General features: G+C 47.5%; 1 protein-coding gene across 1 annotated transcript in view; it reads right to left on the bottom strand.

Annotated features, from left to right (window-relative positions):
- Positions 1 to 12,613, bottom strand: part of STOX2 (storkhead box 2) — a 110,914-nt gene extending 98,301 nt beyond the window's left edge. Inside the window, exon 1 of the mRNA XM_039253840.1 lies at positions 12,448 to 12,613. Coding sequence (XP_039109771.1) covers positions 12,448 to 12,613 — 166 coding nt within the window. The remainder of the gene's footprint in view (positions 1 to 12,447) is intronic.
- Between the last annotated feature and the right edge of the window lie 3,785 nt (positions 12,614 to 16,398).

The raw sequence follows: 16,398 nt of genomic DNA on the forward strand, positions 1-16,398 counted from the left end.
AACACACAGAATAATGTTCAGTCGGAACTCTCACAACAACAAGGCAAAAGTTCGACTGTGATAAACTAATGTTTCGTCAGTGATTTTTCATAACTAAAAAGTAAAGAAGAATACAAGACAAAACAAACCTGCAGAAGAAAATGGTTTACAAATAAATGAAATGTTTCTGTGGGAAACTTCTTTCCATTTAAAGTTTCCTGTTTTGGGGCGCCTAGGTGGCTCTGTTGCTTACGCATCTGACTCTCGATTTCAACTGAGGTCATGTTCTCCGGGTTCATGGGCTCAAACCCCTGCTTAAGATTTTCTCTCCTCCTCTTTGGCCCCTCCCTCTCTCTCTCTCAAAATAAATAAATACATAAAAATAAAGTTGCAAATTTTGTTGTCAGGTCCTTTTGTGCCAAACAAGTCAAGACCTGAAAGTATGTGTTCCCAAATACTCCATCACTTCCAAGAATCAGGGCTGTTCACTACATGGAAACACGAGGCCAATTAAGACACCACAGGAGCTCACGCGGATGAGAAACCCCCCCCCTCCACCCCCCGTCTAAGGTGCTAAGGGAAACACCAGCAAGGAAAGAGTCTGGCAACTGCTCCCCCACCGTCCCCCGCCCCCCCAGCTGGATTCTAGGAGACTACTGTTCTTTAGGAAAGTCACAGTCATGCTCAGAATGTTCGCTGACAGAGTAGGGATAATTTTCAAGTAACATACACAAATGTGTGAGGTTAGATTCCCCAGAATATGCAGGTAAGGCTCAAATCTGCCCTCTCAGTCTTAACACAGGCCTCACAAGAGGGGGCGCTAGAGTAAGGGCAAGACGACCCGCCAAAGTGGCCAAAGAAATCACTTAATATTTACTTAAAAATAAGAAGTTAATTTTACAAACCTTTTACATAGAGACTAAGAGTTGAATATGTATCTGATTTAAAGTGTGTGTGTGTGTGTGTGTGTGTGTGTATGTGTGTGTGTGTGTGAGTGAGTGAATATATGAAATCTCAGTTTTGTCATCTTGCTGCTTATTAATTAGTGGCTGCCCCCCAGGACTGCTGTGTGAAATGAATGAGCTCATTCTTACCCACTGGCTGGTGCCAAGTTCGTGTCCAATAACCAATGATTCCCTTCCACTGGGGGAAAAGGGGACTGAGGGTAAAAAGGCTCCCCCGGGATATCTTTGCATCAGGACCACGTGGGAAGTCTGTTATCTTTTTACACATTTCTTTGGGGGGGAGTGGGGGGAACTCTGTTATCTTGTTGGGAGCTTGTTTCTCAGACTGACAGAGGAAGCCTGTGCTCATGCCCCAGGCCCTTCGACCTCTGGCTTCCCTCCCGCAAGCTGAACAGAAGCCTTGTAGAGCCGCACTACGCACACAGTGGTGGGAAACACACCTTCCACAAGCCCGCAGCCTCAACCCCAGCCTGAGGACACTCGCAGGACCCTGGTGCAGAGAACGCACTTGCACACCTTGGGCAGCATTTGATGACTCAAACCTCTGTTTCTGGTCCTTGAGATCAGGAAGGCATATCGTTTTTTGCATTTGGCATCCCAAACACGTCCTTTGAAATCCGCACGTGTTTAAATTACCCACATCAAGGACAGGACAACCTATTGGGAAACAAGGTCTGCATGCTCCAAAAACAATGCTTCGACCAACAAAAGCCAACGCTTTTGAGTTACATTTTCGAGTTACAACTGGAGGAGGCTTTTGAAGTTCAGTCAGTTGGCCATGGCCACATAAAGCAAGGTCCTTAGTACCCAGGTATTTTTACCTGGACTTTAAGGAAAGGGGGTCCCGGGAGGGAAGAAGTGTTGAAAAACGAATAGGTAAAATGCAAACTCAGGAGTAAACAAGGCAAAAGTGGAAAGCTCTGAGTTCCCAAATCCTAGTGGATGCAGCTTGCGTGTCTGCCTGGAATGGGGGGTGAAGGGGGCGGTAGCAGCAGTGAAAGCTGTGGGGGGGGGGCCTTTCTCCCCCAGTTTGGCCGTTCTAGTCTGGTGGCCAAACATCTGCTCTTAGGAAAGCTGCTGAAATATTAACATATTTGATGAGTGGGCCCCAACCTTCAGCACCCCTTTACGTCCTACACCATTCAGGGAGACTTCTGACCTGAGATTCCACGGGACCATCACTAAACTCCCCCAAAGAAGGGAAATGGGCTTGGTTTGGAGGAGAGAAGCCACTGGGCCTCATTTTCAAAAGTGCCCTTGATAGATGGACCTTAGACTCACGCTGCATCCCTACCTCACACCGTGTTTCTGTGATGCTCGATTTTATTGCATACACAAACACACACAATCACACAGCTCAACCCTCACCTCAGAAGCAGCTTTTTTTTCCTTTGCCTTCAACTGAAAAGCCAATGCATATATCTCAGATTAAGTGGAGTCTGATCATACGGGGCACTGCCTCTCTGACTTTCATGAAGCCAAGTTCTCTTAGATGTAGAGCCTACAGGGGCACTGAATACTAAATGATGCTCTACCATTCTTCCAAAGACGGACATTCAAGGAAAAGCAAGCCCACTTAGGTAAATGAACAGTTCTGTAGGTTTCCTAGAAGATCACACACCAAAATCAGGAAGAAATGGAATGCATGGCTTCTGGTTAAGTGAGTACCAAGCATAAGAAATAAGATTTAAAGCTGTTTTTAAACCTACCTGGTCATGGACAACGTCACCTTTTGTCACCCTTCTTCGGCATCCTCAGGTGTTAAACACTGAGGAACCAGTCAGCCCCGTAGTTATACCTCCAAAGAAATAATAATATCGGAGTAAAAATGTACTAAGTTCTTACTGTGTGTAAGGCACTTTGCTAATTGTTTTGCATACATTTGCTCCTTTAATGCACAGAACAACTGTAAGGAAGATACTACTTTATCCTCATTTTACAGATGAGAAACAGGACAGACTGATCGCACAAACTACCAAGATCACACAGCCAACAAGTGGGTGTCAGGACACCAACGTGCAACCCTCTGACTCCAAAGCCCTAAGTCACAACACTCTGCTGCTCTCTAAAGGCACTTCATGAACTTAAGGCTGAAGCCACTATTACAAAGGTGGAAAACGCCATCTGACGCCATGACTGTCTCTCCTACTCAGCTCTTCTGGGCATGTTCAGTCCCTGGAGAAACAAACTCTTGTAAAGTGTTTTTTTTTTTTTAAGTTTATCAACAGCTGACCATTGTCTTCATTATAAATAACCAGTTACCAAGTGTGCAGAAAAATGTCCAAATATTCCTTTCAATTATTTTAGAACCAATCAAAATGAAAATTCAAATGAGTTCACTGGGTTAGCAGAAACTAATGCTGGCTCTTTTGGGGCGCCTGGGTGGCTCAGTCGGTTAAGCGTCTGACTTCAGCTCAGGTCATGATCTCACAGTTCGTGAGTCTGAGCCTCGCATCGGGTTCTCTGCTGTCAGCACAGAGCCCGCTTCAGATCCTCTGTCCCCTTCTCTGCCCCTCCTCTGCTCATGCTCTGTCTCTCTTGAAAATAAAGAAACATTAAAAAAAAAAATCAGTGCTGGCTCTTTTAGTAATGCTAGTGACAAACAATACTGATGTAATGCTTCTTGGGTGTCACGCTTGGTGATATGTGTTTCATGTATATTAATTCACATAATTCACCCCATATCTCACGGGTATATACCATTATGATTCCCATTTTGCAGGTAAGGAAACTGAGGACATAGGTAATTTATCCACGTTTACCCAGCCAGTATTGGAAAGGCTGGGTTATGAAGCCATGTGGCCTGTACCTCTGCTCTACATCGCTATGCTACACAGCCTCTCAGGGAAACAGGCTGAAATATTTACTGAAATTCTGAGTAATCTGGAGAATTTTGGGGGCGGGGACAGTTGGAGATCCAGGCTTGGACTCTGCAGCCAGAGCCGCTTCGGCAAGTCCTCCTCAGCAGCCTCTACGAAGCACGAGCACTACCAAGCAGGCCACACAATGCCAGCTGTCCCTCCTCACCCCTCACTGCCAGGCTCCAGAACTCAGTCTCGCACACCACCACCACCCTGTGAGGGGAACGTGCCTCACAACCCCCACTGCTCTGTGCACAAGCGAAGGGCGTGCGTGGGTAACAGGGGAAGCCTAGGTCACAAACTCGGGCCCTCCAGGCAATCCCAGGGCAAGTGCAGCATCACCACGGAGAAGTGTGGTTTCCAACCTCCCTCCGACCTTCATAAAGCGGGTATATTCATTCTCTGCTGCCACAACCAAGCACCGTAAACCGGGTGGCTTAACGCAAGAGACGTTTATTCTCTCAGCGTTCTGGGGACCAGGCAACACAAGCAGGACCGTTTCCCCTCAGGAGGCCCTGAAGGAGAACCCATTCCGCGCCTGTCCCCGCCTCACGGTGGGGCCGGCAGACCGGGGCCTTCCTTGTGGCTTGCAGATGCATCACTCAAGCCTCTGCCTCTGTCTTCACACGACCGTGTGCCTGCCGTCTGTGTGTCTCCTTCTCATGAGGACACCAGGCTTACTGCAGTTAGGGCCCACCCTGCTCACGTAGGACCACGCTGTAATCACATCTGACCCATTTCCAAAATAGTTCATATTCACAGGTACCAGAGGGTAGGACCTGAATGGTTCTTTTGAGAGGGTGGCGCTCATTTGACCCCTGGGAGTGGGGAGTTCAGATGCCGGGCAGCCAAAAAACAAAGGACAAATATCCAATGTATCCCAACAGCCATGAGGGCCCTTCGTTCCATGTAAGCATAAAATAAATGATTTCAAAGACAAAGTTGGATGTGCCGAAAGCAATAAATGGCCTGTTAGCTCTCTTTGGAGAATCAGCGAGACAGGAATGTGCATTTGGGGTGAGGTGGGGGTGTTAATTGCAACGCTGGATGGCTCCTCTCTCTGAAGCTATGGCCATCAGAAGGAGAGGGCCATGCAGACGTCCTGCTACCAGTAATGCCCACAGGCATCTGCCAAATCTCTCTCTTTTATCTTCAAAAGGAGAAAACTTGGCCTGGAGGGGCCATCATGGATTTGAGTAGAAAGATAAATGGAGATTTTAACTGTGTGTACGAGTAACCTAAGCCATAATTTTTCAACTGTATAGGTGTATGACAGATGTTTGAAGTGTACATTATTTACATAGCTGGTCTAGTCTCCTGGGCGGCTACACCCACTATTCTAAGCCTTTTCACACCTGACTATGCTCACCAAGCATATATCCCTTTTATCGACAGCACTGTGGCTTCTGAATGAACGCAAACACCAATAAAACAAATCCCAGCATTAAAATGCACTTCACATTTGGGAACGGGATAGCAGGTGACCTCCAAGCAATCTTGATCTTGGTCCCCCACGTTTTCAGAAAAACCCAAGTGGGACTGAAAGTTCGCGGAATCCAACTGACCCTCCATGTACCAGGAACAAAAATAAGTCAGTCATCGGCTCCCCTCTAAGAAACAGAACACCAAGCACAAAAAAGCTTAGCTAGTCTCGTGTTCTCAACCGACATTGGTAAGTGGATGACCCCCAAAACTGTATCTCTAACTTTTACTGTTCCTTGTGTGTCTCATCAGCCCATTAGGGCCAAAATGGAACTCATCTGGTCCACAGCCCCTGCTTTCTGGTCGTATATTGCATTCCTCCAACAAAAATCTGGTTTATCCCTCTCCTTTTTTTTTTTTAACATCTTAAATCCAGTTATAAGGAATGGCCAGTTCTTTGTTCTTGAAGATTCTCCCCTTCCCCTTCAGACCCACCCCTCCTTTCTTGGCTGATACAAGTTTCCCACTATGTGGTGAGACTACCCCTCAGGTATGTGAGGTCATTTCAGGTGATATTTAGTTGAATATTTTAATTGAAACAGTAATATATTAATTTTAATGGACATTAGAAAAATGGAATTAGCAAATGAACTCTGTAATGTCACAAAGAATAGAAAATTTTCTTTTGAATTCACGTCAGTCGAACAGCAGAGTCAGGTTACAGGAAAATACTAAGTAAGTAATGTGGGTGGTATATGAACCCGGTTAAAATCCTGGGGGTGGTGTGCAAATGCCTGGCAGTGCTGGGGAGGCCTGCTCTGCGGTGCTCGCTCAGCATCTTAGGGCCTGGTCACATCAGCCCCTTCACCCACGTCCCGGCTGGCTTCCTCGCCTCAAGACTGCCACCTGTCCTGCAGGCCACCGGACACCCCTGAAATGCTCCTTTCATCGGTTGGTGCTGCTTCTACAACCTTCCCTCCATCCTCCTCCTTCCCTGTCTCCTCAAATCCTACCCAGTCCTTCAAGACACACGGAAGGCTTCCCTCCGGGCGGCCCTTTCTAGTTGATATCCTTCTCTGAACTCCTATTCCATTTACAGCAACCGTAACAATGGCCCCACTTGACTCTTGATCATATCCTATTATTTACTGCTTTCTAATGGTCGATTCACTGACAGCTGGTCATGTCTTCATCTAGTTTTTAAAGAGAAGTCATATTTTGTTCATTCATCCAATAAGCATTTACTGGGTGCCCAATATGTGCCAAGCCCTGTGGTTGATGGCAAAATAGAGATGTGCATAAAACACGTAGTGCCATTGAGGAACTTGCCGGCTCACACTGGAGATCCACGTGTGAACTCGTGGTACGACACAAGGTGGCCGTGCTGCTATAACTCGAGTATGGAACAAATGTCCTAGGAGCGATTTACTCTAGGGAAGAGCTAGGGGTCGACTGAAAGAGAAGGGGTATATGAGCTGGTTCTGGAAGGTTCAATAGTATTCCTTCAGACCTTTAAAGATGGGGAGCATTTGGGGCACCTGGGTGGCTCAGTAGGTTAAGAGTCTGACTTTGGCTTAGATCATGATCTCAAGGTTCGTGGGTTCAAGCCCTGCATCAGGCTCTGTGCTGACCATTAGCTCAGAGCCAGGAGCCTGCTTCAGATTCTGCGTCTCCCTCTCTCCCTGCACCTCTCCAACTCATGCTCTGTCTTTCTCTCACCCTCAAAAATAAATAAACATAAAAATTTTTAAAGAAATAAAAAAGATGGAGAGCGTATTCTAAGCAGTAGAACAGACATTACAAAAGGCACGAAATGGCACAATGGTATTGCTGAAGGTATTTCTGGGAGCCTAGAACACAGGATGGTGGGGAAAGAAAGGGAAGAAGAGGTAAAAAACACGGGGGAGGTAATGCCAAGAAGAGCCTTGGTCTAGGACTTCACCAACAGGCATGAGAAACACTGTGAAGAGAAATGATATGACCATAACACAAAAAGCCTCTGGGGACCCTCGGAGGATGAACCGGACCTGAAGACAAGTCAGTCTGGAAGACACTGTAATAGAACAGAAGAAGATTTAACCAACACAAGATGAAGAAGGAAGGGCAGATTTTAGAACTACTTAAGTGGGAGAAACTGGATTTTCTGACCAAGTGGTTGTACACTCCAATGTCACATAGAAACCGTCTAGGGATTAACCACTTAAGGAAAGGTTTCCTATCTACCTAAAAAAATTACCCATGACATTTCTTCCTGGTGGTACTGTGGCTGAGGTTAATTTAGAGTTGACTCTAGCCTACATTCTTACAAACTGCAAGAGCCTCTCCATCTTATAGATTAGGCTCCAGTTTCTCTGATCCACAAAAGGCTATCCTAAACTGAAAAGCGAACATATTATCCCACCAGCAAGGACCTAACCAGATTTTGTTTCTCGGTTACATTTGCACCCAGCATAAGCAATCATGTGCCAAAGAACATGCTATTGTCTGAAGTGTCCTAACTCTCCGGGGTATTGAGAACTTAAGCCAGAATTGCTCTGGAGGTATAAAAATGCTAAGGTTTTTATACAACATACTCATATTCCTGTTTTCAAATAAAAACGTTCATGAGAGTGTAAAAAATATTGAAACACCAAGAGAGGTGACCTTTTGTAAGTGCATTCATGTTCTCCTGGGAAATAAAGAATAAAGTCATTCACCACCAAGTGTAATATTCCTCACTTCCACTTGCCTGATGAAAGGAGTCAACACAGGTAGTTTCAAATTAAAACACAGTTGGAGTAGCTAGCTGGCTGAAAATGGATCTCTCCAAAGAGGGGAAAGGAGCTGACGGGATGCTGTTTATTAAAACTTGCATATGATTACAACTTCGCCCATCACCTCCCTCCCCCGTCACTCTGATGGCCAAGACAAGTGCTGCACACATTTAACGCAATGCTCGAAGATGGCAGGAAATAGGACTGTTTTGCAAAATGAGCACACTTCCCACACACCCCATGTACTGGGAAGCTCGAGACTCCAGTAAGTAGAAAGGGCAAAGGTTATTCCTAACGATTTCTGTGTAAGTGCTCGTGAGTCCCGTGGTGGCTCATTAGAGTCGCCATGGGGCCCGATTCTGTAATGGAAGCAGGGGCCAGAAGGACCCGTTAAAGACGGGAGGGAGGTCATGTTACTCGCCAGGGACAAAGCTGGTCGGTGGCAGGCCCAGATTAGAACCTCGAGTGTCCATCCTCCACTCCCAGGAAACTCTCACGTCTCTTAAAATAACAGAACAGAAGGATCTGGGACACACTGTCAGCTGCACCCCAGAATCCATTTCTATAAAATAAAAACGAATAAAGTCATCAAGGTGGTTGTGCTGGTCATTCTTCCCCACCTATTAGATCAGTCAGACTGGCAGACAAAACGGATTTCAATTTTCTTCAGATGTCAATTTGGGGCTTTTGGGTTATCTTTCTTTTCAAACCCTTTAAAGCCATAGTGTTAAAATTGTCTGCTGTGGCGTTTTTTAAAGTCTAAAAGTACTGCAAGTTTGGAGGAGTCTCCCATCCAGCAACACCTTTTACGGACATGCTCTATAGAACCTTTATGAGGAAAAATGGCTTTCCAGTCCTGATCAACAGAATGCCCCCAGACTCGGTGGCATTCCACATAGGACACCAAGACTCGCTCATCCCCGGGGTGGGGGAGAAGAGAGTGAAGAAAATGCAAAGTTAGTAGCACCATTTGTGTGAGCAGTCTGCAGGTCACAGTTAAGGCTCTCAGAGCTTCACCAACAAAAGGTTTGGTGCCTTGAAAAGTCTTTCGCGGTTGTATGTGAGCATGTTTTCATGGGGAAAGCACTAGAAATTATACAGATATTTCTCTCCTTGGGGGGAGACTAACTTTTACTTCTAGTTAACTGATGTCATAGTTTCTAGTTTTAGAAAATTCAGAATGATTCCACATCCATTTGATCTAACCTCTTTTCTTCTTCAGATAATGCATGTGCACGGAGGTATTCGTCTTGTTTTGAACAAAAGGCAAGATTTTCCCCCTTCTGCCCAGAAACTACCATTGGGAAATTAATATTCAAGATGAACAAGGAATTCATCACATGGCCTGTGAACTTGCTGATTGCCAGAAGGAGGCCTGTGAGTTCTTAGGATTATTTTAGATTTGGTAGCATGAATTGGGAGCTTAAACAGTCATAAAAGACACGGTCTTCAATATTTGAAGTTTCAGAATTCTCTAGCTATACGTCCACAGGATCTCTTTTAAGTTTTCTATGTGCCTGTTCTAATCTCTTGAGTTTAAGTGTAGTTTATCCTGAAGCTATACGAAAAAGCCATGGCTAAATGTCAAGCCTACTACTATAAATTACATTTCAAACTGGTAATTACTTATTAGTGGAGAGAAGGCTGTTTGAAATGGTGCTGTCTCATTAGAAAGCTATTATGGATGCCTGTAATTCGGCCTTAATAAACACAGTTAAACTTCAAGTATCTACTGTGTGACAGGTATGCTAGACCAAAACAACAGCTATTAAAACTTCCAAGGATCTATCTCTCTCTCTCTCTCTCTCTCTCTCCTTTCCTAAAGTTAAAAAAAAAAAAAGTGATTCCCCTCCCCCTCTATATTTTTAGGAATATTTGTTGGGGTGGGGAGAGGTGGATTTCTAAAAAGAGCCTCAAGTGAAGTTATTTTAAGTTCCTTGTTTTAAGTAACTCCCTAACTTATCTTGTCCTTTGAACTCAATAACAAAAAAACTCTTTCTATTGAAAAATGAAGTATGATAATACCAGTTGTTATTACACCAAATGACTGGACAAACAGAAAGAAAAAATATGAAAAGACTCATGTGCTTCTCAGCCGCCTCATTTCCTATTTCATTTTATGTGACAAAGCCTCTGTTTATGTCCAGAATCACTAACTTGACACAAGTGGATTTCCTTTACATTTCTTAAGAGGAAAAGAACTTCCTGTAAATGATCTCTGACTGTTTCAATATACCATCTATTCCTATCAAGGCTCATATTTGCAAAGGGAATTGGTAAGATACCCACCCAAACACATGAAAGATGCGTATGAGCGATTCCATCTACTCTCCCTACACTCATTACAGGTGTCTGTCTTAATATTTACTATTTCCTCCCATCAGCACCAACACCATTCATTGCCCGTTTTAGCTAACATTTAAAAGGATGGGTAAAGAATACCCCTCCCTCCTTGGGCAAGCCATATTACATCCAACCTTCTAGTTGAGAATCTAGCAAGGCACTTGTCACTTGGAGACACTCTGGAAAATGCTGAATGAAGGACACAGCTCTTCTTCCCCTACCTTTTGGGTTTTTTGGGGGGTGTTTTTGTTTTTGTCAGCAGGTACCTAACATTAAATCCACGTAGAAAACTACCATCCTGAAATGGCTTATCCTTCAATATCACCATCCGACCTGCTTACCATGCGCAGGTCAAGAAACGAAATAAGAAAAGAGAATCAAATAAAATTAAGGGTTTCTTCCCCAAGCCTTCAGAAACACCTCACAGATCTGGCAAGCGCAGAGAAGAAGTACTTTAGCAGATAACGAAAATGTGATCATTAATGAAGCTATGCCAAAGACAGATTAAAACAGGCTCTGTAGGAATATGCCTGAAATCATTAAAGAATCTCACAAGTTTTTGGAAGAAATTATGGCCACCTACCCTCCCATAGCTTCACACCTGGTGTCAGCACTGGTTCCTGAAGAGGGATTTAAAAAAAAAAAAAAAGAGGGTGCAGAATGAAGACATTCAAACCCAAGCATCTGAGACCTGGGATTATCAAAACACTCAGTGCAGACATGCACTTATGTACATATGTGTTTTGATGTTAGATTTCGATTTAGGTGCGTTTCAAAATTTACAATTACAAGTCTGAAGACTGTAGCCATCACAGCAGTGATTGACTTGAATTCCTAACATATAAACTGTACTTGTCACTTTGCAAATTTGGCTTTTCATGAAAGAGAGAATCAAGGGCGCCTTATTGCCAAAGCAGCACAACATCCTTCTGTCGCCAGATTTTGCGATAAAAAGATGGTTATTTTATTTAGGTTTTATATTTATAGAAATGTGGTCACAAGGCATGTCTAAAGCAAAATACTGGTCCCAGGGATATATATATATAAACTTGCTGTTTTATGGGGAGAGATAGTAAAGCTACCCTGTGAGCACCAACCACAAGCTTGAAGCAATCTTGCCAGCGAAGGCAAGGATGACTTGGAATAGTATGTGGTTCCAAATATAATCTCAGCTCTTCCCTCACACTGTATTTGGGAGAAAATTAATTCTGTCAAAATGAAAAAAAAAAAAAAAAAAAGAACCAAACTGATGGCTGACCACTGCACACAAGTGGTCAACAATAAGCAAGAAGAAAACAAGGAAAGAGTTCCAGGATTTTCCTCCTCCGGCATTTCCTCCACTATTTTATCCCTTGGGCTCCGAAGTCACAACCAAAGCCATTCCGTTGTGTTGCCAAAAGGAACCGGGTCCTTCCGAGACGCTCTTAACAGCACTGCGTTTTACGATGATGAAACCCTTTCTGAAGCCTCCGTGTCCATTCACCGTTTTGTTCGTCCTTCCTCTCTGCCACGCAAATACAGCCTCCATTCTTTCCATACAACCGAATTCGAGGCAACATACGTTAAATCCACACAGAATCATGTGAGCGTTCCATCCGCAGACACACCATTACCCCCGCGGAATGCATCCAACGAGCTCCCAAGGAGTTCCCTGCGCGCGAGGCGGCCGGCTCGGGGAGGCTGCGGGGCTCCTCCCGGGCGCACCCGGCCGGGGCTGCGCGTGGGACCTGTCCGCCCGGGAGCCAGGGGCCGCCGGGACGCCCACCAGGACGGCGGGCCCCGGGGCAGGCGGCGGCCAGCGCGGTCCCGCGGGCAGCCCCTCGGCCACAAAGCTCCAGGCAGCCGCCGCGCAGCAGCCTTGCGGTCATTTCTCTCCCGCAGCCCAGCGCCAGGCACGGCCCCCTCCCTCATTCTACCTACCGAATAGCGCCCAAACCCCATATTGAGAGGGCCTGCTGCGGATCCTGCGGAGGTACAAAATGGTGGATAGGCGCTAATTTCCCCGGCTTTCCCCCTAACTTATCGCATCCATCACCGGCCGTGCTCCCACCGAAGCGCCCCGGCGGCGGCGCGCCGAGCAGGGCCCGCGGACCCGGCCCGGGGGGCAGAGACGCGGCTACCCACCTGATGTCATGTAGCCCCGCGCAGCCTGGGGCGCGAAGGCCGCGGGGAAGCGCTTGTGCAGGCGGTAGTCCTTCTCGCTGCGGGACCTCATTCGGTCCGAGGCCCGGTCGGAGAAATCCGAGCTAGGCCAGGCGCGCCGCAAGGTTGTGCTCCGGGTCTTCTTCATGGTGGGGGAGCGCGACCTGCCGCCCCGATCCTGGGGGCCTCAGCGCCTGGGCGCAGCGCGCAGCTTCATCCGTCTACGGCGGGCACGACCCGGGCGGACTCTGCGCACATTTTCCCAGCCCCTCCTCGTCGGCGTCTACACCGCCAGCAGCAGGTCCAGCCCTCCCCACGCCCCCACACACCCCCACGGCGAAGGCTCCGATTTTACACACGTCCCACAATGCATTACACTTCATTTGCAATCCGCCCGGCTTATAGCTTCCAGATTCCTGGGGGGAAAGGCACGTTAGGAGGCTCCCCGGCCAGGAGGAGGCGGGGAGGGGGCGGGCGGGGTGGGGGCGCCGAGACTTGCAGCGTGAAAGCAATGGGAGCGCAGACAATGGCCCGATTCAGCGCAGGAGTGCTTAGCCAACTGTGAGCCACGGCACAAAAGACCCAAACAAATAAGGAAGCCGAGGCCTCCGGGGCTGACCCGGGATCGGGCGCCCGGGAAGCCGGAGGGGCGGCGGCAGACCCTCTCCGCACCCAGCGGGCTCAGAGCGAGGCGTGGGGATGACAGCGTCCGAGTCGTGTCCCCCAGGGCCTTCCGGCCGCGCGGCCCGCAGTCCCGGGCGCCGGCTGGCTCTGCCTCCCCTGCAGTCCTCGGGAGGCAGTCTTCATTACAGAGGCTCGAAGGGGGGGCGCGTGTGCACAGGGATCCGAGTGGGCTCTGCAGACAGCAGCTGCGGCGGGCGGGCTCCTGCGGAATCCAGGAAGAGCCCGAGTCCTCCTCGCAACTGCAGCGCCTCGTCAATCTTCCTCCTTCCGAGGCTCAGGGCGGTGCGTGCGTGTGTGTGTCTGTGTGTGTGTGCGCGCGCGCGCGCGGCGACACGCATGTGCCCCCCTACACATGCATGCTCCTACCTACTGGCCGAGGGGGCGTCGGGAGCCATGGCTGCCGGCGATGCCGAGCCTGCCGATCCACACCCGCGCGGTGGCACCAACGCCCGGTCGCCAACACGCAGAATGGCTACTGACGGGCAGGAAGCGGGGCAGCCGCCCAGTCTCATGCTAATCACCGAGCTGCCTTAAGTTAGAGCACGGATCCTGGCAGGCTTCTCATTTTCATGCAAAACACCCTGCGGCGGCGCGCGGACCTCGGCTGGTGCCCCAGCCCCGAGTCCGCGCTCGGGTATTTACATCTTTTTAGGATAGTCCCTCCCCCTCGCAGAAAGAGGCTGAACCCCCTCGGTGGGAACAGGGAGATCTGCGGTGCCCTGTGTTGCCCACCTGCGCCAACCCCGAAGTCAGCTAGAGCCGGAGAAGGGGGCGCCCCCGGGAGCTCCTGCGACGGCCGCAAACGCCGGGGCACCTGGTCCACGCCGCCTGGGAAACGCAGTGGTGGTGGTCTCCGGCTCTTCCTCTCTCTCCCTCGGTCTCTCGTGTAAGTCACCAGCAGCCCGCTAACCTGCATTCAGGTCCTTTACCCAGCACGGCTCTGCACAGCTGCTTCTGGTCCAGCAACCAATCGCCAAAGGACAACAATGCGCGCGACGCGGGAGGGGCGGAGAGGGATGCGCCGCCCCGGCCGAGGCGCGGGGCCCGGGACGCCGCCGAGGTCACGCCGAGTTAAAGGCGCGCGGTCACGATGCTGCGAACCACGACGATGCTGTGCCGCTGCCGTTTTTTGTTTGTTTTTTTCCTTCAAAAATGCTCATACCCCCATTTAGGTTTCCAAAAATGCTCGGGTGTTCTAAACAACAAAAATAAACCTGATTTTCCTTTTTCATTATTATATTTTATTGTACATCTTTGCGCCCTTTTTTAAAAATTACTGACGGTGCAACGTTCAAAATCATTTTTATGCTGTTGTTTCATAGCCACACGTGCCAGATGCAGAGACAAGGATACGAAATTTTATGGGGCTACTATCTTAGAAAAAGAAGAAAACAACAGAAAAACAGCAGACTCTAAATGCTTAAGATTCAAGAGTTCTAGCTGATTTGGTGCTATTCTGAGGCTTGAATTCTTTGCTGGGGGTGGGGGCAGGCAGCAAGGTTCTTGAAGAACTATGCAGCGGGGGAGGGCTAGGTTTAAGCCACAAGCGTTAGATAATCTAGAACCAGAGCTTCTATTCAGTAATTTAAGGCTGCCCTCTAAGGTGCCAGAGCTCCTCTATGGAGCCAGGTAACTATCTCTTGTGATACTGGGGAGTTCACAAGCAAACAAAGAAAATCCCCAAATATCATATGGAACTTACATTTACACTCATCAAAATTTACTACTAACTGTGAAACAATTGGCTACAGTTCAGTGACATTTTTTAAAAGTTAGGAAAGGATACTCCCTCAGAAGGCACATTTTGCTAAAATGTCTTCTTTACTGTAAGAGATCTTCTAAGAACAGGAAGACCACAGCGTTAGAAGCTACAGAAGACTAAATGTGTAAAGAACCATAAAGGTAATATAAAATAATTGTATTAATGAATGCATGTGAAATTGACATTTAGATCCCTCAATCCAATTCAACATACAATTACTCAGTACCTCCCATGAGCCCAGAGTGGTGATATGAATGATTATAATAGTTATGACTGAAGGCTAATGGTGAATGCTGTGGCAAACATGGCATTTACTCATTCGGCAAATAATTATTGACTATCTAGAATATGCCAGCCCTGTGACAGGAGCCGAATAGCACACGTGGCCCCACACGGTTTCTGGTCCAGGTGGTAAGCAAATAAATGCACCAAGTGTGCTAAGTTCTAGAAAGAATAACCTCTATGGGGAAAATAAATGATAGTTAATCTGAGACCTAGGGAATGAGGAGTCAGCCAAGCAAAGAGTAGGGAACATGATATTACAGAAAGTGGGAACACTACATGCAAAGGACCTGTGGTAGGAAAGAAGTGTGGCTTCTGTTGGAAGCAGGGAAAGAGGGCCAGCGTGACTGGCACTGGAGCATCAGGGAAAGGCGTGTGATGAGGTCATGGAGGAAGGCAAGGGCCAGATCATGCAAGGACTTGCAGGCTGTTTTAAAGATTCTGTATTCTATTCCAAGTGCAGTGTGAACTGCTGAAGGGTTTAAAGCAAAGAAGCAATGATAGTTTTAGAATTTCTATATGGAAGGAGCTCAGAGCAGGGATTCTGTTTGAAGGGAGGGGTCGGCCAGGAATCTTCTGGAGAGTAAGTCTGAACTGCCCTTGACTTAAAACTGAGAAAATAATCATTGTTCATGTGAAAAACAAATGGGGTGTGGTGATAGAGATCTGGGGAGGAGAGCTACCCTCAGTCACCCCTGAATGTGGGTCTTAGAGGGGAGCAGCACTGTCCTGTGTACCTACTCACAGAGCACCCTTAGTTGCAAGGCCAAAGAGCCAGACACAGAAGCATCAGAGAGCAAACAGGCGGGGTTAGCTGGCTGGAATCAGTAAATGAAGTAGGGAGACTTAGGGACAGTTAAGTATTTATCCATCCAAATCAGGGGGCAACATCAAAGAAGGTTATGAAGGTAAGGCTTGACTCCAGTAAACACTAAGAAAGCAATCCTCTCAGAAGACAGTGGATGTGGAAACCCGTTACTGTAGCCACTGCTGAAATGAGACTCAGTAGGTCCCGTGGAAACCTTCACTCTGCTCATCTGCAGCCTGTAGGGCTTGGGTCCTGGTCCCAAGTCTCTCAACCTAAATGAGACCATCATGTGTCTGGGTCATCAACTGTCTCTCAAGGAAGTTCGGCTGCAGAATCTAGTCTTCAGTTCTAGGAAAGTTTAGAATTCAATAGAAAAATGATAAAGCAAATCAAGTTT

Source organism: Hyaena hyaena, unplaced genomic scaffold (genome assembly GCF_003009895.1).
Source record: "Hyaena hyaena isolate Hyena2069 unplaced genomic scaffold, ASM300989v1 scaffold_467, whole genome shotgun sequence".
Lineage (NCBI taxonomy): Eukaryota > Metazoa > Chordata > Mammalia > Carnivora > Hyaenidae > Hyaena > Hyaena hyaena.